Here is a 27,829-nt window from a genome sequence, read left to right as displayed (position 1 = left end):
GCTGCCGACTGCGTTTTTCGCTTGATATTTGTATAAAGGAACTGCCCAACTTTTTGACGCTCTCGGTCGCTCTCAACGCTTTCTCCGGTCCGCTGTCAATCCTAAAATGTCCAGTGGACACGCACCGTTATAGGCGAGCCTGGCGAGGACACTAGTGGTGCGTCTCAGCATAGCTATCTAGTGGTAGGGATTTAAACAACATAAATGTGAACCACAGTCTTACGGTCTTACCATGAATATTTTTGGACGTAAAAAAAAAAAAAAAAAAAAAAAAAATCGATATTGCGTTTTTGAAAATCGATACAGTATTGCAAAATAAAATATCGCGATACTCAAGTGTATCGATTTTTTCTTACACCCCTAGTGAGTGAGTGGGTGAGTGAGTGAGCGAGCGCTTGACTCAGTGTGTGTGTGTGTGTGTGTGTCTCCTCAGGATCAGGGCACCGGGGCGTTAGTGATCAGCTCTCTGCTGGACTTCCTGACCTTTGCCCTCTGCGCGCCATACAGCGAGACCACAGAGGGCCAGCAGTTCGACATGTTGCTGGAGATGGCGGCGTCACACGGGCGCACGCTCTTCAAGCTCTTCCAGGTCTGGAGCTGCAGCTTTCATACACACTGCTGTCTCTATGGTGTTCGGAGTTCAGAAGATGTGTTGATGTGTCTGAAAGAGTCTCTTCTGCTCAAAGCTGCGTTTCTTTGATCAAAAATACAATAAAAACAGTGAAATATTATTCCAATGTAAATCAGCTGTTTTCTATGTGAATATATATAGTAAAGTGTAATTTATTCCTGTGATCAAAGCTGAATGTTCAGCATCATTACTCCAGTCTTCAGTGTCACTTGATCCTTCAGAAATCACTCTAATATGATGATTTGATGATCAAGAAACATTTATGATTATTATCAGTGTTGAAAATAGTTGTGTTGCTATATATTATTGTGGAAACTGATACATTTTATTCTTCAGGATTCTTTGATGAATTGAAAGTTCAAAAGAACAGCATTTATTTGAAATATAATTTTTTGTAACATTATAAATGTCTTTATTGATATTTTTGGTCTATTTAATGCATCCTTGATGTGTATATTTGCGTCTCTCCACAGCATCCCTCCATGGCCATCGTGAAAGGAGCCGGTCTGATCATGAAGGCCATCATTGAGGTGAGATCTGCAGTTCCTGCCACGTGTTTGTCTGTGTTCCCTATAAGTATATTAAACTGTGTGTGTGTCAGGAAGGAGATAAGGAGATTGCCACTAAGATGCAGGATCTGGCCCTGAGCGAAGGAGCTTTACCCAGACACCTCCACACCTCCTTGTTCACCGTCAGCGCTGACCAGCGGATGCTCACCAACAGGTCAGGCTCATCACGGTCCACTACAGGACATTACTGACCTCTTACACTGCAGGACATCACAGTTACACTGCAGGACATCACAGTTACACTGCAGGACATCACAGTTACACTGCAGGACATCACAGTTACACTGCAGGACATCACTGACCTCTTACACTGCAGGACATCACAGTTACACTGCAGGACATCACTGACCTCTTACACTGCAGGACATCACAGTTACACTGCAGGACATCACTGACCTCTTACACTGCAGGACATCACAGTTACACTGCAGGACATCACTGACCTCTTACACTGCAGGACATCACAGTTACACTGCAGGACATCACAGTTACACTGCAGGACATCACAGTTGCACTGCAGGACATTACTGACCTCTTACACTGCAGGACATCACAGTTACACTGCAGGACATCACAGTTACACTGCAGGACATCACTGACCTCTTACACTACAGGACATCACAATTACACTGCAGGACATTACTGACCTCTTACACTGCAGGACATCACAGTTACACTGCAGGACATCACAGTTACACTGCAGGACATCACTGACCTTTACACTACAGGACATCACTGACCTTTACACTGCAGGACATCACAGTTACACTGCAGGACATCACTGACCTTTACACTGCAGGACATCACTGACCTTTACACTGCAGGACATCACAGTTACACTGCAGGACATCACAGTTACACTGCAGGACATCACTGACCTTTACACTGCAGGACATCACAGTTACACTGCAGGACATCACAGTTACACTGCAGGACATCACTGACCTTTACACTGCAGGACATCACAGTTACTCTGCAGGACATCACAGTTACACTGCAGGACATCACAGTTACACTGCAGGACATCACAGTTACACTGCAGGACATCACTGACCTTTACACTGCAGGACATCACAGTTACACTGCAGGACATCACAGTTACACTGCAGGACATCACTGACCTTTACACTGCAGGACATCACAGTTACACTGCAGGACATCACAGTTACACTGCAGGACATCACTGACCTTTACACTGCAGGACATCACAGTTACTCTGCAGGACATCACAGTTACACTGCAGGACATCACAGTTACACTGCAGGACATCACTGACCTTTTACACTGCAGGACATCACAGTTACACTGCAGGACATCACAGTTACACTGCAGGACATCACTGACCTCTTACACTACAAGACATCACAGTTACACTGCAGGACATTACTGACCTCTTACACTGCAGGACATCACAGTTACACTGCAGGACATCACAGTTACACTGCAGGACATCACTGACCTCTTACACTGCAGGACATCACAGTTACACTGCAGGACATCACTGACCTCTTACACTGCAGGACATCACTGACCTCTTACACTGCAGGACATCACAGTTACACTGCAGGACATCACAGTTACACTGCAGGACATCACTGACCTCTTACACTACAGGACATCACAGTTGCACTGCAGGACATCACTGACCTCTTACACTGCAGGACATCACAGTTACACTGCAGGACATCACAGTTACACTACAGGACATCACAGTTACACTGCAGGACATCACAGTTACACTGCAGGACATTACTGACCTCTTACACTGCAGGACATCACAGTTACACTGCAGGACATCACTGACCTCTTACACTGCAGGACATCACAGTTACACTGCAGGACATCACAGTTACACTGCAGGACATCACTGACCTCTTACACTGCAGGACATCACAGTTACACTGCAGGACATCACTGACCTCTTACACTGCAGGACATCACTGACCTCTTACACTGCAGGACATCACAGTTACACTGCAGGACATCACAGTTACACTGCAGGACATCACAGTTACACTACAGGACATCACAGTTACACTGCAGGACATCACTGACCTTTACACTGCAGGACATCACAGTTACACTGCAGGACATTACTGACCTCTTACACTGCAGGACATCACAGTTACACTGCAGGACATCATTGACCTCTTACACTGCAGGACATCACAGTTACACTGCAGGACATCACAGTTACACTGCAGGACATCACTGACCTCTTACACTGCAGGACATCACAGTTACACTGCAGGACATCACTGACCTCTTACACTGCAGGACATCACTGACCTCTTACACTGCAGGACATCACAGTTACACTGCAGGACATCACAGTTGCACTGCAGGGCATTACTGACCTCTTACACTGCAGGACATCACAGTTACACTGCAGGACATCACAGTTACACTGCAGGACATCACTGACCTCTTACACTGCAGGACATCACAGTTACACTGCAGGACATCACTGACCTCTTACACTGCAGGACATCACAGTTACACTGCAGGACATCACTGACCTTTTACACTGCAGGACATCACAGTTACACTGCAGGACATCACAGTTACACTGCAGGACATCACTGACCTCTTACACTGCAGGACATCACAGTTACTCTGCAGGACATCACAGTTACACTGCATGACATTACTGACCTCTTACACTGCAGGACATCACAGTTACACTGCATGACATTACTGACCTCTTACACTGCAGGACATCACTGACCTTTACACTGCAGGACATCACAGTTACACTGCAGGACATTACTGACCTCTTACACTGCAGGACATCACAGTTACACTGCAGGACATCACTGACCTCTTACACTGCAGGACATCACAGTTACACTGCAGGACATCACTGACCTCTTACACTGCAGGACATCACAGTTACACTGCAGGACATCACAGTTACACTGCAGGACATCACAGTTACACTGCAGGACATCACTGACCTCTTACACTGCAGGACATCACAGTTACACTGCAGGACATCACAGTTACACTGCATGACATCACTGACCTCTTACACTGCAGGACATCACAGTTACACTGCAGGACATCACAGTTACACTGCAGGACATCACAGTTACACTGCAGGACATCACAGTTACACTGCAGGACATCACTGACCTCTTACACTGCAGGACATCACAGTTACACTGCAGGACATCACAGTTACACAGTTACACTGCAGGACATCACAGTTACACTGCAGGACATCACAGTTACACTGCAGGACATCACTGACCTCTTACACTGCAGGACATCACAGTTACACTGCAGGACATCACAGTTACACTGCAGGACATCACTGACCTCTTACACTGCAGGACATCACAGTTACACTGCAGGACATTACTGACCTCTTACACTGCAGGACATCACAGTTACACTGCAGGACATCACAGTTACACTGCAGGACATCACTGACCTCTTACACTGCAGGACATCACTGTTACACTGCAGGACATCACTGACCTCTTACACTGCAGGACATCACAGTTACACTGCAGGACATCACTGACCTCTTACACTGCAGGACATCACTGACCTCTTATACTGCAGGACATCACAGTTACACTGCAGGACATCACAGTTACACTGCAGGACATCACAGTTACACTACAGGACATCACAGTTACACTGCAGGACATCACTGACCTTTACACTGCAGGACATCACAGTTACACTGCAGGACATTACTGACCTCTTACACTGCAGGACATCACAGTTACACTGCAGGACATCATTGACCTCTTACACTGCAGGACATCACAGTTACACTGCAGGACATCACAGTTACACTGCAGGACATCACTGACCTCTTACACTGCAGGACATCACAGTTACACTGCAGGACATCACTGACCTCTTACACTGCAAGACATCACTGACCTCTTACACTGCAGGACATCACAGTTACACTGCAGGACATCACAGTTACACTGCAGGACATTACTGACCTCTTACACTGCAGGACATCACAGTTACACTGCAGGACATCACTGACCTCTTACACTGCAGGACATCACAGTTACACTGCAGGACATCACTGACCTCTTACACTGCAGGACATCACAGTTACACTGCAGGACATCACAGTTACACTGCATGACATTACTGACCTCTTACACTGCAGGACATCACAGTTACACTGCATGACATTACTGACCTCTTACACTGCAGGACATCACTGACCTCTTACACTGCAGGACATCACTGACCTTTACACTGCAGGACATCACTGACCTTTACACTGCAGGACATCACAGTTACACTGCAGGACATTACTGACCTCTTACACTGCAGGACATCACAGTTACACTGCAGGACATCACTGACCTCTTACACTGCAGGACATCACAGTTACACTGCAGGACATCACAGTTACACTGCAGGACATCACAGTTACACTGCAGGACATTACTGACCTCTTACACTGCAGGACATCACAGTTACACTGCAGGACATCACTGACCTCTTACACTGCAGGACATCACAGTTACTCTGCAGGACATCACAGTTACACTGCAGGACATCACTGACCTCTTACACTACAGGACATCACAGTTACACTGCAGGACATCACAGTTACACTGCAGGACATCACAGTTACACTGCAGGACATCACAGTTACACTACAGGACATCACAGTTACACTGCAGGACATCACAGTTACACTGCAGGACATTACTGACCTCTTACACTGCAGGACATCACAGTTACACTGCAGGACATCACAGTTACACTGCAGGACATCACTGACCTCTTACACTGCAGGACATCACTGACCTCTTACACTGCAGGACATCACAGTTACACTGCAGGACATCACTGACCTCTTACACTGCAGGACATCACTGACCTCTTACACTGCAGGACATCACAGTTACACTGCAGGACATCACAGTTACACTGCAGGACATCACTGACCTCTTACACTGCAGGACATCACAGTTACACTGCAGGACATCACAGTTACACTGCAGGACATCACAGTTACACTACAGGACATCACAGTTACACTGCAGGACATCACAGTTACACTGCAGGACATCACTGACCTCTTACACTGCAGGACATCACAGTTACACTGCAGGACATCACAGTTACACTGCAGGACATCACAGTTACACTGCAGGACATCACAGTTACACTGCAGGACATCACTGACCTCTTACACTGCAGGACATCACAGTTACACTGCAGGACATCACAGTTACACTACAGGACATCACAGTTACACTGCAGGACATCACAGTTACACTGCAGGACATTACTGACCTCTTACACTGCAAGACATCACAGTTACACTGCAGGACATCACAGTTACACTGCAGGACATCACTGACCTCTTACACTGCAGGACATCACTGACCTCTTACACTGCAGGACATCACAGTTACACTGCAGGACATCACTGACCTCTTACACTGCAGGACATCACTGACCTCTTACACTGCAGGACATCACAGTTACACTGCAGGACATCACTGACCTCTTACACTGCAGGACATCACAGTTACACTGCAGGACATCACAGTTACACTGCAGGACATCACTGACCTCTTACACTGCAGGACATCACAGTTACACTGCAGGACATCACAGTTACACTGCAGGACATCACTGACCTCTTACACTGCAGGACATCACAGTTACACTGCAGGACATCACAGTTACACTGCAGGACATCACAGTTACACTGCAGGACATCACAGTTACACTGCAGGACATCACAGTTACACTGCAGGACATCACAGTTACACTGCAGGACATCACTGACCTCTTACACTGATAATCCCCTTTCTCTCACAGACAGCTGAGTCGACATCTGGTGGGCTTGTGGACGGCAGAAAACCCCATTGCCTTGAACCTCCTGAAGAGGATTCTGGTGAGCCGGACGAATGGTCTACTAGGGCTGTCAAATAAAAATTCGAATTTCGATTATTCGTCGATTTAAAAAAAAACCTGCACATTCGAATGCAAAAACCGTGCATTCAAATTGTTGGTGTGTCGAGAGCTGCGCGAGACATGATGATGACGACGTCACTGGCGCGGTGTGTTTCTGTTAGCTTATCAGGCGGGTAATCCATCGACCGGAAGTTGAAGCCGGCCGCGTGCCGCCATCTTGTAGCAGAACTTCACTTGCGTTAGCATTCCATTGACTCCCATTCATTTTGGCGTCACTTTGACAGCGAATAACTTTACATCTGAGGTGTTTAAAGACTCCATTTGTCCACTGTTTATTTCTAAAGAAACACGACAATGTATAAAGGGCTCCATTACCTTCTATGTTACATTATGGCCCTGTAGAAACAGTTTTTGTAAAAATAGGCTAATGATTACGTCATAACCACTCGACTCTCTGTCACACAGTAGAGAGATTACCGTACAGACAGGAGGAGAAGCTCGCAGGCAATCGGGGGGACGTCAAGGGAGAAGCCCATAGATATATTATACTGTCAAAATAATTAATCAGAATACTTACTCCTACTCACTCACGCCAAAGAACTCTTTGCTCAAGCTCGCCGTCTCTGCAAGATTAACGTTGGCAGTTTGCACGCACAGCTACTAGAAGATTTACATCTGTCAGACAGGTTGCTCACGTCATCAAGCTTAGTTTGAGTCGGTTTGAGTCTGCGCGTCAGGAACGGAAGTGCTAAAAAATCGCTAAAAACGGGCTTCACTTGTCTCAATTGAGTTCCAATGAGATGGCTCTGTCCACTTCTTATACTGTCTATGAGTACAGCAGCTGCGGCTGCGTTACTAATGTGAAAAATGGCGGGAAAAGGTTCTTCCTGCTGACGAAACCCTCTCAGTTGGAGGCAAAAATGGTGCAATGACACACTTGACTAAACCATCAGTCAGAGCTAAGTGTGTGTGTGTGTGTTTCATCAGCTGAAACACTGTCAACAGAAAGTGCTCAGTGTGTGTGTGTGTGAGAGAGTGAGAGTGTGAAAGCGCTCAGATCAAGAGTGTCTGGTGTTTTTGATGAATATGTAGTGAGTAGAAGTGAGTGTTTCTGAATGTCAGTTTGATATTTTGTGTTCATGTACAGTACAGGTCAAAAGTTTGGACACATTACTATTTGTAATGTTTTTGAAAGAAGTTTCTTCTGCTCATCAAGCCTGTATTTATTTGATCAAAAATACAGAAAAAAATGTAATATTGTGATATATTATTACAATTTAAAATAATTGGTTTTCAATTATTATACTTTAAATTATCATTTATTTCTGTAAATAAATAAATATTTCTGTTTTGATGCAAAGCTGAGTTTTCAGGATCATTACTCCAGTCTATCACATGATCCTTTAGAAATCACTCTAATATGATGATTCATTAACAAAGTTGGAAACAGATCTGCTGCTTAATATTTTTTCATAACCTGTGATACTTTTTTAGGATACTTTGAATAAAAAGTAAAAAAAAAAAAAAAAAAAAAGAAGCACATTTTTTAAAAATAGAAATCTTTTGTAACAACAATACACACTACAAGTAATCTTTTTTTCTTTCTTTTTTTAAAATAAATCAATAATTTTATTCAGCAAGGATGTGTTAAATTGATAAAAAGTGATAGTAAAGAAGATTTATATTATTAGAAAATATTTTTTATTTTGAATAAATGCAGTTCTTTTTAACCTTTTATTCATCAAATATATTAGGCAGCAGAACTGTTTCCAACACTCATAATAAATCCTCATATTAGAGTGATTTCTGAAGGATCATGTGATAGACTGGAGTAATGATGCTGAAAATTCAGCTTTGCATCAAAGAAATAAATTATTTTTTAAAGTACATTCAAATAGAAAACTATTATTTTAAGTTGTAATAATATTTCACAATATTACTGTTTTTTTTTCTGTATTTTTGATCAAATAAACGCAACCTTGATAAGCATTAGAGACTTCTTTCAAAATTATAAAAAAACATAATGTTTCCAAACTTTTGACCTGTACTGTAGTTCATTACGCTGTGTGTTGAAGTGTGTTTTCTCAGGTCACTGATACACAAACACAGTTTTATGCACTATTTTAAAGGGATAGTTCACTTTGAAATAAAATTTTGGTATGTTTTAGCTTACCTCAAGGGCATCCAAGATGTAGGTGTCTTTTTTTCCACAGTAGTTTCAATTTTGATATTTTTAGGTCAAACCGTTCTTGTCTGTCAGTCAAATAATGCAGGTCTATGGTCACTGTCTCAAAGAGCAAGCACAGAGTCCAAATTAAAACAATTCCCCATCGTAATTACACATTGATGGCCTAAGACACGAAACGAGCGGTTTGTATGAGAAAACGAACAGTATTTATATCGTTGTTACCTCTTGAACACAGCCACGTCCAAATGATCTGAGGGAGCGGGCGGGTATAGATATATACACTAGATGTCGCCTTGGCTACTGCAGTTCATTGGAACGAAACCGTATTGGACGCGATATAAAAAAACGATATAAATACTGTTCGTTTTCTCACACAAACCGCTCGTTTCGTATCTTAGGCCATCAATGTGTACTTACGATGGGGAATTGTTTAATTTGGATGGTGGGGAATTGTTTTAATTTGGACTCTGTGCATGCTCTTTGAGACAGTGACCGTAGACCTGCATTATTTGACTGACAGACAAGAACGGTTTGACCTAAAAATATCAAAATTGAAACTACTGCGGAAACAAAGACACCTACATCTTGGATGCCCTTGAGGTAAGCTAAAACATACCAAAATTTTATTTCAAGTGAACTATCCCTTTAACCTAATTTTCCTTGCATGCACATTAAGGAAATTATATTTTATTTAAGAACAATTGTTTCAAAAGTTAATGCACTTTAAAAAGTGAATGTCATTTCATTTCAATAAAAGATGCGATGCTTGATTTGGTTTATATTTGCTTATTGCGCTCGCTTACGCCCTCTTGTGGACATAGGAGACAATACAGCACTTTTATCCTTTAACATTAAAGGGGACATATCATCAAATCTGACTTTTCCCGTGTGTAAGTGCTGTAATCGGGTCCGGTGCTTCTACCAACACAGAAAACCTGAAAAGTGAAACCCAGTAACTGTGTTCTGGTGAGTCTTTCTCTGCAAGCATGTTATAAAATAAGCCGATCAGATTTCGCTCTCCTTCTGACGTATGAAGTGGATCTTATTATAATATCACCGGCCCTTAATCTGCACGTTTACACACACCAGCCGACATTTGGTTCCACACGCGTCAACAGAGACCAGTTCTAACGCACTGATGAAGATCCAGCAGAGCCTGAAGCTGTTCTGTGGTTGAGCACAGACGAGCACTGAACACTATTGACCAGAACATGTCACCGCTGTCTTATAAAGACCTCAGGAACTGTGGACACTTGTGGAGAAGTTAAACATGATGATGAGATGATCAGTGTAACTCCACAACAACTACAGAAATGTCTCCACTAACATTCAGAAGCTCTTCCTGAGTCTCTCCGTAAGGCTGCACTCGCTACTGGTTATACTGGGATTCTGGATGAGGGAGATTGGCCTGTTCTGCTATTGCCGGAGTTTCTGAAGCTCGTGTAAAGACTCCGCCCTCTTCTGAACGGAGGCGGAGCTACAGCTCATTTGCATTTAAAGGGACACTCACATAAACGGCGTGTTTTTGCTCACATCCAAAAAAGGTGCACATTTGACCAGCAATAATAAATGATCTGGGGGGAATTTTGAGCTGAAATTTCACAGACACTCTGGAGACACCAGAGATTTATATTACATCTTGTGAAAAGGGGCATAATATGTCATCTTTAAGTATTGCCTTTAGAATTTGAATATAATTAGAATTTTGCTAATATTTGAGAAAGAAATTCAAATTTAGCTTTTCAGCCGTGTTGACGGCCCTGGTGTGCACAGTTATGAACTGTTTCTTGTGAAGTGTCACAGAAAGCTTTAACTCTGTGTCTGTGCTCAGCCCACGGGTCTGCTGGCGTTCCTGGACAGCCCTGACCCCGTGCCGGAGAAGGACGTCGATAGGATGCACATACGGGACAATGTCAAGATTGCCACGGTATAAAGATGAACAGCTGTTGTTCTCAAATATCCTCTTTCAGTGCTGTAAATGCTTTAATGACTGTGTTTCTGCAGGACCAGTTCGGGAGGAATAAAGTGCCGGAGTGGCAGCGTCTGGCAGGTAAGGCTGCGAAAGAGGTCGAGAAGTTCGCCAAGGAGAAGGCCGACCTCGTGCTGGTGCACTGGAGAGACAAGATGGGCATCGCTCAGAAGGAGGTGAGTGACCTCTGACCTCTGCTCTGTGCTGCTGGTTTGCTGTAAATGCTGGGCATGTCCACTGCACAAGGCTGGGCCTTTTCCATCTTTGACTCGCTGGTTTTTCATGTTTCTGAGATGCTGTGAAAGCATGTAGTGCACTTGAGTACAAACTCTGTTGGCTTTTCTCTCTGTAATCTTCTGGCTCTGGAATGGTTTATTAATAATTAACGCTCACACCTTTGCACACTTCTTGACATGGATTGCTCACGTTCTGATTGGCCGACTAAACATCTGTCAACTGTGCCTTTCTGTATCTGATTCAAGTTCAGAATTTCACAGGGAAAAAACTAATTACAGATGCACTGATCTAAAAATCTGATTAAAATTATAGCTAATACCAAAAATCTAAAGTCAATATAAAATATAAATAAAAATATAAATAATTAAATGTAAGTGTTGGCATTATAGGTGTTTATAAAATCTAAGTTTAAGTGAGCGTTAGACGCCGGCAGAAGTAATCTGGGTAAATGTGCATTAACCGATGCTGATAGATTAATAATTCTGTTATTTAACAATAACCCGTATGATAACAATATACTGTGCATCCTGTAAACAAATGACACCAAAACAACACCACCTACACTGGGTCTGAGTGTTGAACAAAATTAAATGCACCATCTTGCATTTAACAATGTCATCTAATGACATCTGAATGTTATTCCCGGGAATAATAATTCTGGGCAGTGATGTTTGTTTTGCTGATATGAATCATTTTATGCCGCTTTGGAATCATTAGCATGAGTTACAAACTGATCCTCATCACAATCTCTTCGCTCTGGAGCCTCCAATCACACAATTTCATGCATTTGCCTTGTTGAAATTGAAACCATGTTCGTAATGAACATCTAGTATTCAGCAGTGTGATTGGTTGACCTCAGGACCAATAACCTCTCTTATCTCTGCCCCCCCACCGGCTCTTATTGTGGTTTCTGCTGTCAATCAATGCAGCAGGACAGGAATAACCTGGTGAGTAGCATTATCCAATCAGAGACCTCCACCTCTGTTAGACCCTCCCCTTCTCATGTCACTCACTTTATCATGTCACGTGGGTTTATTCTGCTGTTACACATGCGCTGTATTAGATCAGTGTGTTGACATCCGTGTCTCTCCTCAGGACGGCATATTTATGTGTGTTTATAGCAGGATCATGACTTCATATCATATGTGCTTAATTTCACCGCTCTAGTGTCGTCTGCATTATCCTTACATCCCTGTGTCTATTATTTATATGAAGTCGTTGTCTTCTAAACCATTATTGGGCCACTGCAGTAATTCTGTCGCACTGATTGTAGAACGCAAACCAGAAGCCGGTCATCCTGAGGAAGAGACGACAGCGGATCAAGATCGAGTCCAACTGGGAGCTGTTTTACTACAGGTACACTCACCGTTTTACTCAAACTAGAAGCCCTGATATTCTCACAGCGAAGTTCTTAACCGTTCTTCCCTTTACAGAGGTAAAAAGACGTTTGAAACCCCTTTCAGTGATGAACTGTTAGCGAAGATCATCACGATGCTAATCAGCGACGTTTACATGAATATGTGCTGCACTTTCCTCTCAATAGCTGAACAAACACAATCAAACTGAGAGAACAGCAGTTCAGAAAGCATCAGATCACAGAGATGTGGATGTTTGATCAGATCTGAGATTCAGATCTTCAGTCATGTTTATTTATAAAGCGTTAATGTGATTTAATGTCATTTGTACAGCACTTTATACAATAGATGCTTTAAAACAGCAGCTTTACATAATTAAACATGAACAACAGTGTCAGAGTCTCTTTCAGCTTCAGTTTCTCTCAGTGTGTTCATGTTTTTACTCGCGACCGACTGAACAGATTTACACCTCAAAGAAGGCGGAGCCTCAGAGCCACACCCACCTATTACATCATCACCACACGGACCAATGGGAGCTCAGAGGCGTTTATCGGAGCAAACACTTAGACAAGCTGTTTCAAACTCCGTAAACAAACCTCAAGCAAACTTCGTTTTGGCCTGATTTTGTTGGAAATTAAGTATATGACTTGAATCTCAATTTATTTATAAAACACAATAAAAACAATGGTGGTTGACCATTGTGCTGAACAATATAATTTAAAATAAAAAACAGAAGCATAAAACAATATGACAATAAGACACAAATACACAATAAATGTAAAAAAAAAAAAACATTTGAAACTCAGCGATTATAAGCCGCCTCGAAGAGATTGGTTTTTAATTTTGCTTGAAAAAGTGATTCTGATGTGATTAATCTAATAGTGCCGCTATGGCCAAAGCCCAGTCACCCTTTCCCTCAGCCTAGATCTAGGGACCACTCCGGGTGTATTCACACCAGGGAAGTCCGCTAGTTCACTTGCTTTTGTGGAAGAAATTTTGTATGTTTTATATGTTTGCATTTAATTATATCTGTAGAATCTTAGAAATATGATGGTAGTTAGAAGAATGTAGTGTCGATACATACCCTTATGAATATATATGCAAGGGAATAAATAATTGTTAAAGACAATTGATTCCTTTTTGTCTCTTATTCAGTATTAGAAAATTGTTTGCCACCACACTTCGGTCCGGACCAAATACAATGTTGATTTTTTTTGTTTGTTTGGTGTGGTTCGCTTTCACACTGACCTTTTTCCTAGAGAACCAAAATGTGTAAACAAAACCACACGTGTGCTAAGGTCATTCATTCATTGGACAGAAATTCTGAAGCAGGGAAAAGCAGGAAGTGCAAAAACAGGCTAATCATGGAGATCTTTCGTAGTGCAATTTTTATTCTCGACTGATTTGGTGTTATCAGCTACTAACTCAATATGAAGAAGCTTATGAGCATCATATGATACAATGTCATCTTTATGATGTTGTAATTAGGATTTTGCGAAGATGAAGGTGTTCTGCAAGACGGTTCCGGCAGAGAGAACATGCTCTTCACTGATGAAGTTCAAACATTATTAAAAACAAGAGAACAGTCAGTAATAAAATAAGAACAAATACACAAATTACAAGTAGAGATGAAGACTAAATAACACAGTTACAAAGTCTAACAGTATTCAGTATACAGAAATTAATAATTAAGCCTAAAAGTAAAATAACACTATCTGTTCACTGTATAAATAAAAGTTTCATCTTTGTTAAAGCTGTAATTTGTTGTTTTATTAACATTAATGACACAGACGACAGCAGGAATATTAGGCTGCTGTCACTTTAAGGCCGAATGCACAGACCAAAAAATCTGACGAACATCTGGTTTCTTTTTCAACTGTTCACTTTTGACATAACCCAGAGAATACTTGCTGAGATGGGTATTTAGATGAATTTTTAAAAATAAGTTTGTGTGCATGTGTCCGTTAAAGGGCAAGGAAACGGAAAAGAGTTTGGGTTAGGTCTCTCTCTCTCTCTCTCTCTCTCTCTCTCTCTCTCTCTCTCTCTCTCTCTCTCTCTCTCTCTCTCTCTCTCTCTCTCTCTCTCTCTCTCTCTCTGCACGCTTCGGGTGTGTGCGGCTGTGAGCACAGCTAACACGCGAGTACTGCTTTTCGCCGCCTCTTCTGCTTTTAAAATGGGGCAACTGGTCCGTACGGATCAAATGCGATCCGTTGCACCCCTAATGTATAGGCATTTCATCACCCTAAATTACATAGTAAAAATCTGACCCTGTCAAAAAAGGCGCAGTGGTTTCTGCGATTGGGTCGGGTCATGTTCACACCTAAACAAACCGTGCCAGAGTTGGTTTGGAATCGGACCGAGAGCACCTCTTCAGCTGGGTCTCGTACGAGTATTTGGGTCCGCACTCGAGTGCGATCGCTGTATCACACCTGACCAAAAGATCCGCACCAATGGGGGAAACCAACTTAAGTTCGATTTAATCGATCCAAACAAGACCGGTGTGAATACACCCTAAGAGTTTCTGATTCGATGACCTTAAACCTCTAGCTGGAGTGTTTATACTCAAAAGGTCAGAGATAAGAAGGTGTGTTGAGATATGAGAGTCTGTGTGCAGGTTTCAGTGTGTTTCCCTGTGTGTGTGTGCAGGTTTCAGTGTGTTTCCCTGTGTGTGTGTGCAGGTTTCAGCAGGATCACGCGCGCTCGAACCTCATCTGGAACCTGAAGACGCGAGAGGAGCTGCGGGACGCTCTGGAGGGAGAGATGCGCGGCTTCAGTGTGGACCGTGAGCTAGGCAGCGCCAGCGTCATCGCCTGGAACCACCAGGAGTTCGAGGTCTGACCCAGCGAGTTACTGAACACACTCTAGAGTCTCACTGTATCACAGAACACACACTAGAGTCTCACTGTATCACTGAACACACTCTAGAGTCTCACTGTATCACTGAACACTCTAGAGTCTCACTGTATCACTGGACACTCTAGAGTCTCACTGTATCACTGAACACACTCTAGAGTCTCACTGTATCACTGAACACACTCTAGAGTCTCACTGTATCACTGAACACTCTAGAGTCTCACTGTATCACTGGACACACTCTAGAGTCTCACTGTATCACTGGACACTCTAGAGTCTCACTGTATCACTGAACACTCTAGAGTCTCACTGTATCACTGGACACACTCTAGAGTCTCACTGTATCACTGGACACTCTAGAGTCTCACTGTATCACTGGACACTCTAGAGTCTCACTGTATCACTGAACACACTCTAGAGTCTCACTGTATCACTGGACACTCTAGAGTCTCACTGTATCACTGAACACACTCTAGAGTCTCACTGTGTCACTGAACACACTCTAGAGTCTCACTGTATCACTGGACACTCTAGAGTCTCACTGTATCACTGAACACTCTAGAGTCTCACTGTATCACTGAACACACTCTAGAGTCTCACTGTATCACTGGACACACTCTAGAGTCTCACTGTATCACTGGACACTCTAGAGTCTCAATGCATCACTGAACACACTCTAGAGTCTCACTGTATCACTGGACACACTCTAGAGTCTCATTGTATCACTGAACACACTCTAGAGTCTCACTGTATCACTGGACACTCTAGAGTCTCACTGTATCACTGAACACACTAGAGTCTCACTGTGTCACTGGACACACTCTAGAGTCTCACTGTATCACTGAACACACTCTAGAGTCTCACTGTATCACTGGACACTCTAGAGTCTCACTGTATCACTGGACACTCTAGAGTCTCACTATATCACTGGACACTCTCTAGAGTCTCACTGTATCACTGGACACTCTAGAGTCTCACTGTATCACTGGACACACTCTAGAGTCTCAATGCATCACTGAACACACTCTAGAGTCTCACTGTATCACTGGACACTCTAGAGTCTCACTATATCACTGGACACTCTCTAGAGTCTCACTGTATCACTGGACACTCTAGAGTCTCACTGTATCACTGGACACACTCTAGAGTCTCAATGCATCACTGAACACACACTAGAGTCTCACTGTATCACTGGACACACTCTAGAGTCTCACTATATCACTGGACACTCTAGAGCAGGGGTCGGCAATAGGCGGCCCGCGGGCCAAAACTGGCCCGCCAGCAATATTTTCTGGCCCGCCGGATTATTTTGGAAGTCCGTTTTTTTTTTTCAGCTTATTTTTATTTTACAATAACGGTTTACAAATATGCCCCGTGTATCATTCGTTACTTATTATTTACTCGGGTAGCCTATAACACACTGATAAATAATATGTATTAGCCTACCTGATAAAAAATATTTGCACTAAATGCTGCACAAAACTCTTCCACTAGGCTACTTGAGAAAAGCCGTAGCCGCGCGGCGATTTCACCGCCGCATACTGTGTAAAATGCGCATGAATCATGCGGCGCGGGATTCAATTTTAAAATATAAAGACGGTAGCGGTCGGAACTCTGTAGCCTACCTATACTTTGGACGGAGCGGGCGGTCTGACTGACAATAGCCCACTCCCGACATCTTTTGACAGCGTATCCGCACACTTCATTCTGACCACCAGGCTGTTTGGTACTGAAACCATTGTTAATAAATAATAAACAACATTATTTTTTTGCAAGGATGTTTGAAATAGTTGGCAGAAAATAGCATGCTTCATTTGTCAGTAGGGCAATATGGTTTTCGTTTATGTTGCTTAACAATTTGAGTGATAGGCTTTGTCCTATTTCATTTATGTTATTTATATTTCATTATTTTTTTCTGTGACATTTTTTACTCTGCTGACAGTAGCCTACAATGTTAAAATAATATTTTATGTTGACACGAACACAAAGCATTTATAATTGTTATAGGCTGCTACTTAATCTCTCAAATTTCTGTTAGAGACATTTGAATGTGAGATTCTGGAAACTAGATCTAAATTTTGCGGACTCGTCAGGTCGGGAAATAATGCGGGTGAACACAGAGTGTATTTTAATTGCTGAATTGAACCTTGTGGGAGCGCGACGAAAAGAAGAGAGAAAAAAACAGTCCCGCGCAGACCTCCTTAAACCATAGGTGTGTATGTGTGTGTCCCGAATAAATAATAATAATAAAAAAGGAATAAAGTTCAAAAGTCGGACTGTAAGCAAATTAGGCATTGCTATTCACACCTTTATTAAAATAGCTGTAATATGTTAACACAATAGTACTTGATCTGTTTAAAATGATTTCATTGATATGCAATGTAGACGTTAAGAGTATAATAATTAATAGTTAAGAGTATTTAATTTGTACCCATATAGGGCTACTCCGTGTAGCTGGCCCGCCATCTACTGGCTAAAAGAAAAATTGGCCCGCGGCCAAAGTTAATTGCCGACCCCTGCTCTAGAGTCTCACTGTATCACTGGACACTCTAGAGTCTCAATGCATCACTGAACACACTCTAGAGTCTCACTGTATCACTGAACACACTAGAGTCTCACTGTATCACTGGACACACTCTAGAGTCTCACTATATCACTGGACACTCTAGAGTCTCACTGTATCACTGAACACTCTAGAGTCTCACTGTATCACTGGACACTCTAGAGTCTCACTGTATCACTGGACACTCTAGAGTCTCACTGTATCACTGGACACTCTAGAGTCTCAATGTATCACTGAACACACTCTAGAGTCTCAATGCATCACTGAACACACTCTAGAGTCTCACTGTATCACTGAACACACTCTAGAGTCTCACTGTATCACTGAACACTCTAGAGTCTCACTGTATCACTGGACACTCTAGAGTCTCACTGTATCACTGGACACTCTAGAGTCTCAATGCATCACTGAACACACTCTAGAGTCTCACTGTATCACTGGACACTCTAGAGTCTCAATGCATCACTGAACACACTCTAGAGTCTCACTGTATCACTGGACACACTCTAGAGTCTCATTGTATCACTGAACACACTCTAGAGTCTCACTGTATCACTGGACACTCTAGAGTCTCACTGTATCACTGAACACACTAGAGTCTCACTGTGTCACTGGACACTAGAGTCTCACTGTATCACTGAACACACTCTAGAGTCTCACTGTATCACTGGACACTCTAGAGTCTCACTGTGTCACTGAACACACTCTAGAGTCTCACTGTATCACTGGACACACTCTAGAGTCTCACTGTATCACTGAACACACTCTAGAGTCTCACTGTATCACTGGACACACTAGAGTCTCACTGTATCACTGGACACACTCTAGAGTCTCACTGTATCACTGAACACACTCTAGAGTCTCACTGTATCTCTGATCACTCTAGAGTCTCATTGTGTCACTGAACACACTCTAGAGTCTCACTGTATCACTGGACACTCTAGAGTCTCACTGTATCACTGAACACACTCTAGAGTCTCACTGTATCTCTGATCACTCTAGAGTCTCATTGTGTCACTGAACACACTCTAGAGTCTCACTGTATCACTGGACACACTCTAGAGTCTCACTGTATCACTGAACACACTCTAGAGTCTCACTGTATCACTGGACACACTAGAGTCTCACTGTATCACTGGACACACTCTAGAGTCTCACTGTATCACTGAACACACTCTAGAGTCTCACTGTGTCACTGAACACACTCTAGAGTCTCACTATATCACTGGACACTCTAGAGTCTCAATGCATCACTGAACACACTCTAGAGTCTCACTGTATCACTGGACACACTAGAGTCTCACTGTATCACTGAACACTCTAGAGTCTCACTGTATCACTGGACACACTAGAGTCTCACTGTATCACTGAACACACTCTAGAGTCTCACTGTATCAATGAATACACTCTAGAGTCTCACTGTATCACTGGACACACTCTAGAGTCTCACTGTATCACTGGACACACTCTAGAGTCTCACTGTATCACTGGACACACTCTAGAGTCTCACTGTATCACTGAACACTCTAGAGTCTCACTGTATCACTGAACACACTAGAGTCTCACTGTATCACTGGACACTCTAGAGTCTCACTGTATCACTGAACACACTAGAGTCTCACTGTATCACTGAACACTCTCTAGAGTCTCACTGTATCACTGAACACACTCTAGAGTCTCACTGTATCACTGGACACTCTAGAGTCTCACTGTATCACTGAACACACTAGAGTCTCACTGTATCACTGGACACACTCTAGAGTCTCACTGTATCACTGAACACACTCTAGAGTCTCACTGTATCACTGAACACTCTAGAGTCTCACTGTATCACTGAACACACTCTAGAGTCTCACTGTATCACTGGACACTCTAGAGTCTCACTGTATCACTGAACACACTAGAGTCTCACTGTATCACTGGACACACTAGAGTCTCACTGTATCACTGAACACTCTAGAGTCTCACTGTATCACTGGACACTCTAGAGTCTCACTGTATCACTGAACACACTCTAGAGTCTCACTGTATCACTGGACACTCTAGAGTCTCACTGTATCACTGAACACACTAGAGTCTCACTGTATCACTGAACACTCTAGAGTCTCACTGTATCACTGAACACTCTAGAGTCTCACTGTATCACTGGACACTCTAGAGTCTCACTGTATCACTGAACACACTCTAGAGTCTCACTGTATCACTGAACACTCTAGAGTCTCACTGTATCACTGGACACTCTAGAGTCTCACTGTATCACTGGACACTAGAGTCTCAATGCATCACTGAACACACTCTAGAGTCTCACTGTATCACTGAACACTCTAGAGTCTCAATGCATCACTGAACACACTCTAGAGTCTCACTGTATCACTGAACACACTCTAGAGTCTCACTGTGTCACTGAACACACTCTAGAGTCTCACTGTATCACTGGACACACTCTAGAGTCTCACTGTATCACTGAACACACTCTAGAGTCTCACTGTATCAATGAATACACTCTAGAGTCTCACTGTATCACTGGACACACTCTAGAGTCTCACTGTATCACTGGACACACTCTAGAGTCTCACTGTATCACTGGACACACTCTAGAGTCTCACTGTATCACTGAACACACTCTAGAGTCTCACTGTATCAATGAATACACTCTAGAGTCTCACTGTATCAATGAATACACTCTAGAGTCTCACTGTATCACTGGACACACTCTAGAGCAGGGGTGGGCAAACTACGGCCCGCGGGCCACATGCGGCCCGTTAGGCTGTTTAATCCGGCCCGCCGAGTATTTAAAAAAAATTGTCTTAAGATCGCATTAATTTAGCCTTTTTTCTTGCAATACTTTGCGTTATATATATATATTGCGTTGCATATATTTGACAATCGGAATATCAGATATTGCATGCCATAGCTAACAAATGTAAAAAAGGAAAAATGACATAAAAGCAGATCATCATTCATTCAGCGCTGTTGTGGCTGCGGTGTGTCACGTAGCCTAACAAGCAATGACGCGTCACCATGGAAACCAAACAGACAGCAACTTAAGCGCATAGACTCAGTTGCACGTTAATGTTTTTTCCTTTTTTGGAAACTCAATGAGAAAAAAAATGTTTGGTAACCGCTTGCACACCTTAGTTTTTCCTTTGATTTGTCTGCTATTTAGTTTCTTTGCTCCTCTGGATTTGTGGATGTATCCTGCCCGATTCCGTTTACCGACCTTTATCGTCCGGCTTTCGACTACGCTCCCCTGTCTGCCATGTACAGAACCCGTTTTTTTTTTTCATTAAATGTTCTGATCTCCCTTTGCCTTTTATGTTTTATTTTATTATTCTTAAAATAAATTTGTATATTCGTTTATTTCCACAAATGTATGACTTTTGGAAGTGCAAATTGCCATTCAGTTTTAATAAAGTTGAATTAACGTAACCTGTAATTTTTACTCTTCTAAGTGTACACTTGCAGATGTTTTGTTTCTAATTTACTGTTAGGCCATTAAATAATAATAAGGATAAACAATATTTAAAAAGTATAGGCTATAATTATCTAACATCTTTAAAAATTAACATCAAAACATAACATGCTAAATGGGGGATATCTAGCATAAAAAAAATTATTGCCAGAATGTCATCTCTCAGTTGTTGAATTTCGCACAGACATTGCCACAACGTTGTCTGTTTGCTCAGCCCGATCTTATGAATGTGCGAATACCACAAATTGTATTTGTAGTGCATAATGTTTTCGCGTGCATATGATATGCACTTTATGGCGTGTAATAGGCACGCACTCCACACCCCTAATCCTAACCAAGGGGTTTACAGTGTGTAGCATGCACGCAAAAAAACACACACACAAAAAAAAAAAAAAACATTTTGGGCATATAAATGGCACGAGAAATAAAATTCGTGGTATAGATACGCACTTTCATGAGATCGTGCTTCATAATCTGCTACTGGGCCGGTCCTCTGTCAAATTTTTAAAACCCAGTGTGGCCCTTGAGCCAAAAAGTTTGCCCACCCCTGCTCTAGAGTCTCACTGTATCACTGGACACACTCTAGAGTCTCACTGTATCACTGAACACACTCTAGAGTCTCACTGTATCAATGAATACACTCTAGAGTCTCACTGTATCACTGGACACACTCTAGAGTCTCACTGTATCACTGGACACACTCTAGAGTCTCACTGTATCACTGAACACACTCTAGAGTCTCACTGTATCACTGGACACACTCTAGAGTCTCACTGTATCACTGAACACACTAGAGTCTCACTGTATCACTGGACACACTCTAGAGTCTCACTGTATCACTGAACACACTCTAGAGTCTCACTGTATCACTGGACACTCTAGAGTCTCACTGTATCACTGAACACACTAGAGTCTCACTGTATCACTGGACACTCTCTAGAGTCTCACTGTATCACTGAACACACTCTAGAGTCTCACTGTATCACTGGACACTCTAGAGTCTCAATGCATCACTGAACACACTCTAGAGTCTCACTGTATCACTGGACACTCTCTAGAGTCTCACTGTATCACTGAACACACTCTAGAGTCTCACTGTGTCACTGAACACACTCTAGAGTCTCACTGTATCACTGGACACTCTAGAGTCTCAATGCATCACTGAACACACTCTAGAGTCTCACTGTGTCACTGAACACACTCTAGAGTCTCACTGTATCACTGAACACACTCTAGAGTCTCACTGTATCACTGAACACACTCTAGAGTCTCACTGTATCACTGAACACACTCTAGAGTCTCACTGTATCACTGAACACACTCTAGAGTCTCACTGTATCACTGGACACACTCTAGAGTCTCACTGTATCACTGGACACACTAGAGTCTCACTGTATCACTGAACACACTCTAGAGTCTCACTGTATCACTGAACACTCTAGAGTCTCACTGTATCACTGGACACTCTAGAGTCTCACTGTATCACTGAACACACTAGAGTCTCACTGTATCACTGAACACTCTAGAGTCTCACTGTATCACTGGACACTCTAGAGTCTCACTGTATCACTGAACACTCTAGAGTCTCAATGCATCACTGAACACACTCTAGAGTCTCACTGTGTCACTGAACACACTCTAGAGTCTCACTGTATCACTGGACACACTCTAGAGTCTCACTGTATCACTGAACACACTCTAGAGTCTCACTGTATCAATGAATACACTCTAGAGTCTCACTGTATCACTGGACACACTCTAGAGTCTCACTGTATCACTGGACACACTCTAGAGTCTCACTGTATCACTGAACACACTCTAGAGTCTCACTGTATCAATGAATACACTCTAGAGTCTCACTGTATCACTGAACACACTCTAGAGTCTCACTGTATCACTGGACACACTCTAGAGTCTCACTGTATCACTGAACACACTCTAGAGTCTCACTGTATCACTGGACACTCTCTAGAGCAGGGGTGGGGAACGTTGATCCTGGAGGGCCATTGTCCTGCAGAGTTTAGCTCCAACCCTGAATAAAACATTTGGCTGCCTGCAACTTCAGTAATCCTGAAGACATTGATTAGCTTCAGGTGTGTTTGATTAGGTGTTTGATTAGGGTTGGAGCTAAACTCTGCAGGACAATGGCCCTCCAGGATCAACGTTCCCCACCCCTGCTCTAGAGTCTCACTGTATCACTGAACACACTCTAGAGTCTCACTGTATCACTGAACACTCTAGAGTCTCACTGTATCACTGAACACTCTAGAGTCTCACTGTATCACTGGACACTCTAGAGTCTCACTGTATCACTGAACACTCTAGAGTCTCACTGTATCACTGAACACACTCTAGAGTCTCACTGTATCACTGGACACTCTAGAGTCTCACTGTATCACTGAACACTCTAGAGTCTCACTGTATCACTGGACACACTCTAGAGTCTCACTGTATCACTGGACACTCTAGAGTCTCACTGTATCACTGAACACACTCTAGAGTCTCACTGTATCACTGGACACACTCTAGAGTCTCACTGTATCACTGAACACACTCTAGAGTCTCACTGTATCACTGAACACACTCTAGAGTCTCACTGTATCACTGGACACACTCTAGAGTCTCACTGTATCACTGGACACTCTCTAGAGTCTCACTGTTCACTTAACACACTCTAGAGTCTCACTGTATCACTGAACACACTCTAGAGTCTCACTGTATCACTGGACACTCTAGAGTCTCACTGTATCACTGGACACTCTAGAGTCTCAATGTATCACTGGACACTCTAGAGTCTCACTGTATCACTGGACACTCTAGAGTCTCAATGTATCACTGGACACTCTAGAGTCTCACTGTATCACTGGACACTCTAGAGTCTCACTGTATCACTGGACACTCTAGAGTCTCAATGTATCACTGGACACTCTAGAGTCTCACTGTTCACTGAACACACTCTAGAGTCTCACTGTATCACTGAACACTCTAGAGTCTCACTGTATCACTGAACACACTAGAGTCTCACTGTATCACTCAATGTATACACTAATGTATAAACCCTGTGGAACTGTGTTCAGGTGAAGTACGAGTGCCTCTCTGATGAGATTAGGATCGGGGATTATTACCTGCGATTGCTGCTGGAGGAAGATGAGAACGAAGAGTCCGGTGCCATCAAGAGATCGTACGTATCTGAACTCCTTCTCGAGGTTATTCATTAGAGGTCGACCGATATATCGGGTGATATTAATTATCACCATTGGCCTGCATGTGTTTCAGTTTGGCCGATGTGTAGAGAGCAGGACTTTTATTTTGCCATCTAAAATTTTTCATATTAATTTTCAAATTAATTTAATCTAATCTAATTTAACACATACTCTGCATAGTGCTGGGCAACGATTAATCGAATCCAGAATAAAAGTTTGTTTACATAATATATCTGTGTGTACTGTGTATAATTATTTTGTATATAAAAATACCCACACACACATATATATATATATATATATATATACATATATATACTCATCGGCCATCAACACAATATCAGTCGACCTCTGTTCTACACAAAGACTCTGAAGGATTGTGGTCTGATGTTTAATACCCTGATGTCTGTGTCTTCAGGTATGAGTTTTTTAACGAGCTGTACCACCGGTTCCTGCTGACGCCTAAAGTGGGCATGAAGTGTCTGTGTCTGCAGGCGCTCGCCATCGTCTACAGCAAGTGCTCTGAGGAGATCGGGCCCTTCGCCGACACCAAGTACATCGTGGGCATGCTGGACCGGGTCAGTGCTCAGGGTTCAGTGTGTGTGTGTAATGTTCTGCTGGACCGGGTCAGTGTGTGTAATGTTCTGCTGGACCGGGTCAGTGTGTGTAACGTTCTGCTGGACCGGGTCAGTGTGTGTAACGTTCTGCTGGACCGGGTCAGTGTGTGTAACGTTCTGCTGGACCGGGTCAGTGTGTGTAACGTTCTGCTGGACCGGGTCAGTGTGTGTAATGTTCTGCTGGACCGGGTCAGTGTGTGTAACGTTCTGCTGGACCGGGTCAGTGTGTGTAATGTTCTGCTGGACCGGGTCAGTGTGTGTAACGTTCTGCTGGACCGGGTCAGTGTGTGTAATGTTCTGCTGGACCGGGTCAGGGTTCAGTGTGTAATGTTCTCTTCTGAATGATGGTGAACTGTGTCAGTGTGTGTGTTTGTGTCATCTTTCTTCTGTGAATCTCCAGTGTACAGACAAGCTGGAGAGAGACAGACTCATCCTGTTCCTCAACAAACTCATTCTCAACAAGGTGAGGATCATGTCAGGCCTTGATGGTGTCAAATCATCACAAAGCTACACATACATACAAACATACCCATACCACACACACACACACACATATATATATATGTACTGTATATGTATGTTTATTGGTGTTTCTTCAGTCTCTCAAGGGTTGATTTCAACTTCTTTCCTTTTGTTATATGAAGGAAACTTGTCTTGGAAACTTGTCTTGTCTTTCTTGTGCATACATTATTTATTTTGCTTATATAATGCTTATATATAGATTTTATCATTTAAACATTGATTTAGACCCAACATTTTAATCTTAAGCATTGAAAATCCACAATGAACACATGAAGTATTACATTACTGCAAACTATATTAATCTAAACGAGTGAAATAATTATAAATAAAAAAAGTTTCTGTTTATTAATTTTGAAATTAAATACTGCTGTCCCAGAGTTGTGGCGTCATTTCACCAATAATAACAAATTATTATTATAAAGCTTTATCATAAGCCAGTGTACTTGTGTGCCAGACGGCAGCATCAGCGAAGAGCTTGAGAGGGAACATGAGATGTGATGATCTGTGAATATATTTTTTGTTGTGCATGTTTCTTTGCTCATGCTTCAACCATTCCTGTTCTGACAGAAAAACGTGAAGGACATCATGGACTCGAATGGAGTGCGTATATTAGTGGACCTGCTGACGCTCGCTCACCTTCACACCAACAGAGCCACCGTACCCCTGCAGGTGTGTGTGTGTGTTCAAACACGCTCAATATACACTAGCAGCCAGTAACATTTATTTTTTAAAGAATTTTATCAAAAAATAAAATGAATGACGGTTTCCACTAAAATCTGAAGCAGCACAACTGTGTTCAACACTGATAATAATCATAAATGTTTCTTGAGCATCAAATCCTCATATTAGAGTGATTTCTGAAGGATCACGTGACACTGAAGACTGGAGTAATGATGCTGAACATTCAGCTTTGATCACAGGAATAAATTACACTTTACTGTATATTCACATAGAAAACAGCTGATTTACTTTATAATAATATTTCACTGTTTTTACTGTGTTTCTGATGCTCTGTTCCAGAGTAACGTGTTGGAGGCTTCTCCAGATATGAAGCGAGAGAGTGAGAAGGAGTGGTACTTCGGGAACGCAGATAAAGAGAGGAGAGGCCCGTTCAGCTATGAGGAGGTGCTGTATCTCTCAGGAGAGTGTGTGAGGATCTGCTGACCCCTGACCTCTGACCTCTGCCCTGTGACCCGCAGATGCAGGCGTTCTGGCGCACCGGCGAGCTGACGGCTAAGACCCGCTGCTGGGCGCAGGGCATGGAAGGGTGGCGCCCCCTACAGGCCGTCCCGCAGCTGAAGTGGAGTGTGATGGCCTCGGGGACGCCCGTGATGAACGAGAGCGACCTGGCCACTCTCATACTCAACATGCTCATCACCATGTGCTCGTACTTCCCCAGCAGGTACACACACACACACACACACACACACACACACACACACACACACACACTCACACACACACTCACACACACTCACACTCACACACACACTCACACTCACACACACTCAACATGCTCATCACCATGTGCTCGTACTTCCCCAGCAGGTACACACACACACACACACACACACACTCACACACACACTCACACACACACTCACACACACACACACACACACTCACACACACACTCACACTCACACACACTCAACATGCTCATCACCATGTGCTCGTACTTCCCCAGCAGGTACACACACACACACACACACACACACACACACACTCACA

At 42.9% G+C, this 27,829-nt stretch overlaps 1 protein-coding gene across 4 annotated transcripts in view; it reads left to right on the top strand.

The window, feature by feature from the left end:
* dnajc13 (DnaJ heat shock protein family (Hsp40) member C13) overlaps positions 1 to 27,829 on the top strand; it is a 141,413-nt gene that overhangs the window by 63,012 nt on the left and 50,572 nt on the right. For 2 of the 4 annotated variants that reach the window (XM_079863181.1, XM_079863184.1), the window contains exons 15-29: positions 434 to 589; positions 1,105 to 1,161; positions 1,233 to 1,354; positions 7,024 to 7,099; positions 11,139 to 11,234; positions 11,312 to 11,452; positions 12,443 to 12,460; positions 12,787 to 12,869; positions 15,547 to 15,700; positions 24,834 to 24,937; positions 25,378 to 25,537; positions 25,977 to 26,039; positions 26,666 to 26,767; positions 27,119 to 27,223; positions 27,298 to 27,500. In XM_079863181.1, coding sequence (XP_079719307.1) covers positions 434 to 589; positions 1,105 to 1,161; positions 1,233 to 1,354; positions 7,024 to 7,099; positions 11,139 to 11,234; positions 11,312 to 11,452; positions 12,443 to 12,460; positions 12,787 to 12,869; positions 15,547 to 15,700; positions 24,834 to 24,937; positions 25,378 to 25,537; positions 25,977 to 26,039; positions 26,666 to 26,767; positions 27,119 to 27,223; positions 27,298 to 27,500 — 1,640 coding nt within the window. The remainder of the gene's footprint in view (positions 1 to 433; positions 590 to 1,104; positions 1,162 to 1,232; positions 1,355 to 7,023; positions 7,100 to 11,138; positions 11,235 to 11,311; positions 11,453 to 12,442; positions 12,461 to 12,786; positions 12,870 to 15,546; positions 15,701 to 24,833; positions 24,938 to 25,377; positions 25,538 to 25,976; positions 26,040 to 26,665; positions 26,768 to 27,118; positions 27,224 to 27,297; positions 27,501 to 27,829) is intronic. The other 2 variants (XM_079863182.1, XM_079863183.1) reach the window with 2 other exon arrangements.

The sequence above is a fragment of the Squalius cephalus genome (genome assembly GCF_949319135.1).
Source record: "Squalius cephalus genome assembly, chromosome: 25".
NCBI classification, from domain to species: Eukaryota; Metazoa; Chordata; class Actinopteri; order Cypriniformes; family Leuciscidae; genus Squalius; species Squalius cephalus.
Note: the sequence above shows the minus strand (reverse complement) of the source record. Positions and strands in the feature narration are given on the sequence as shown.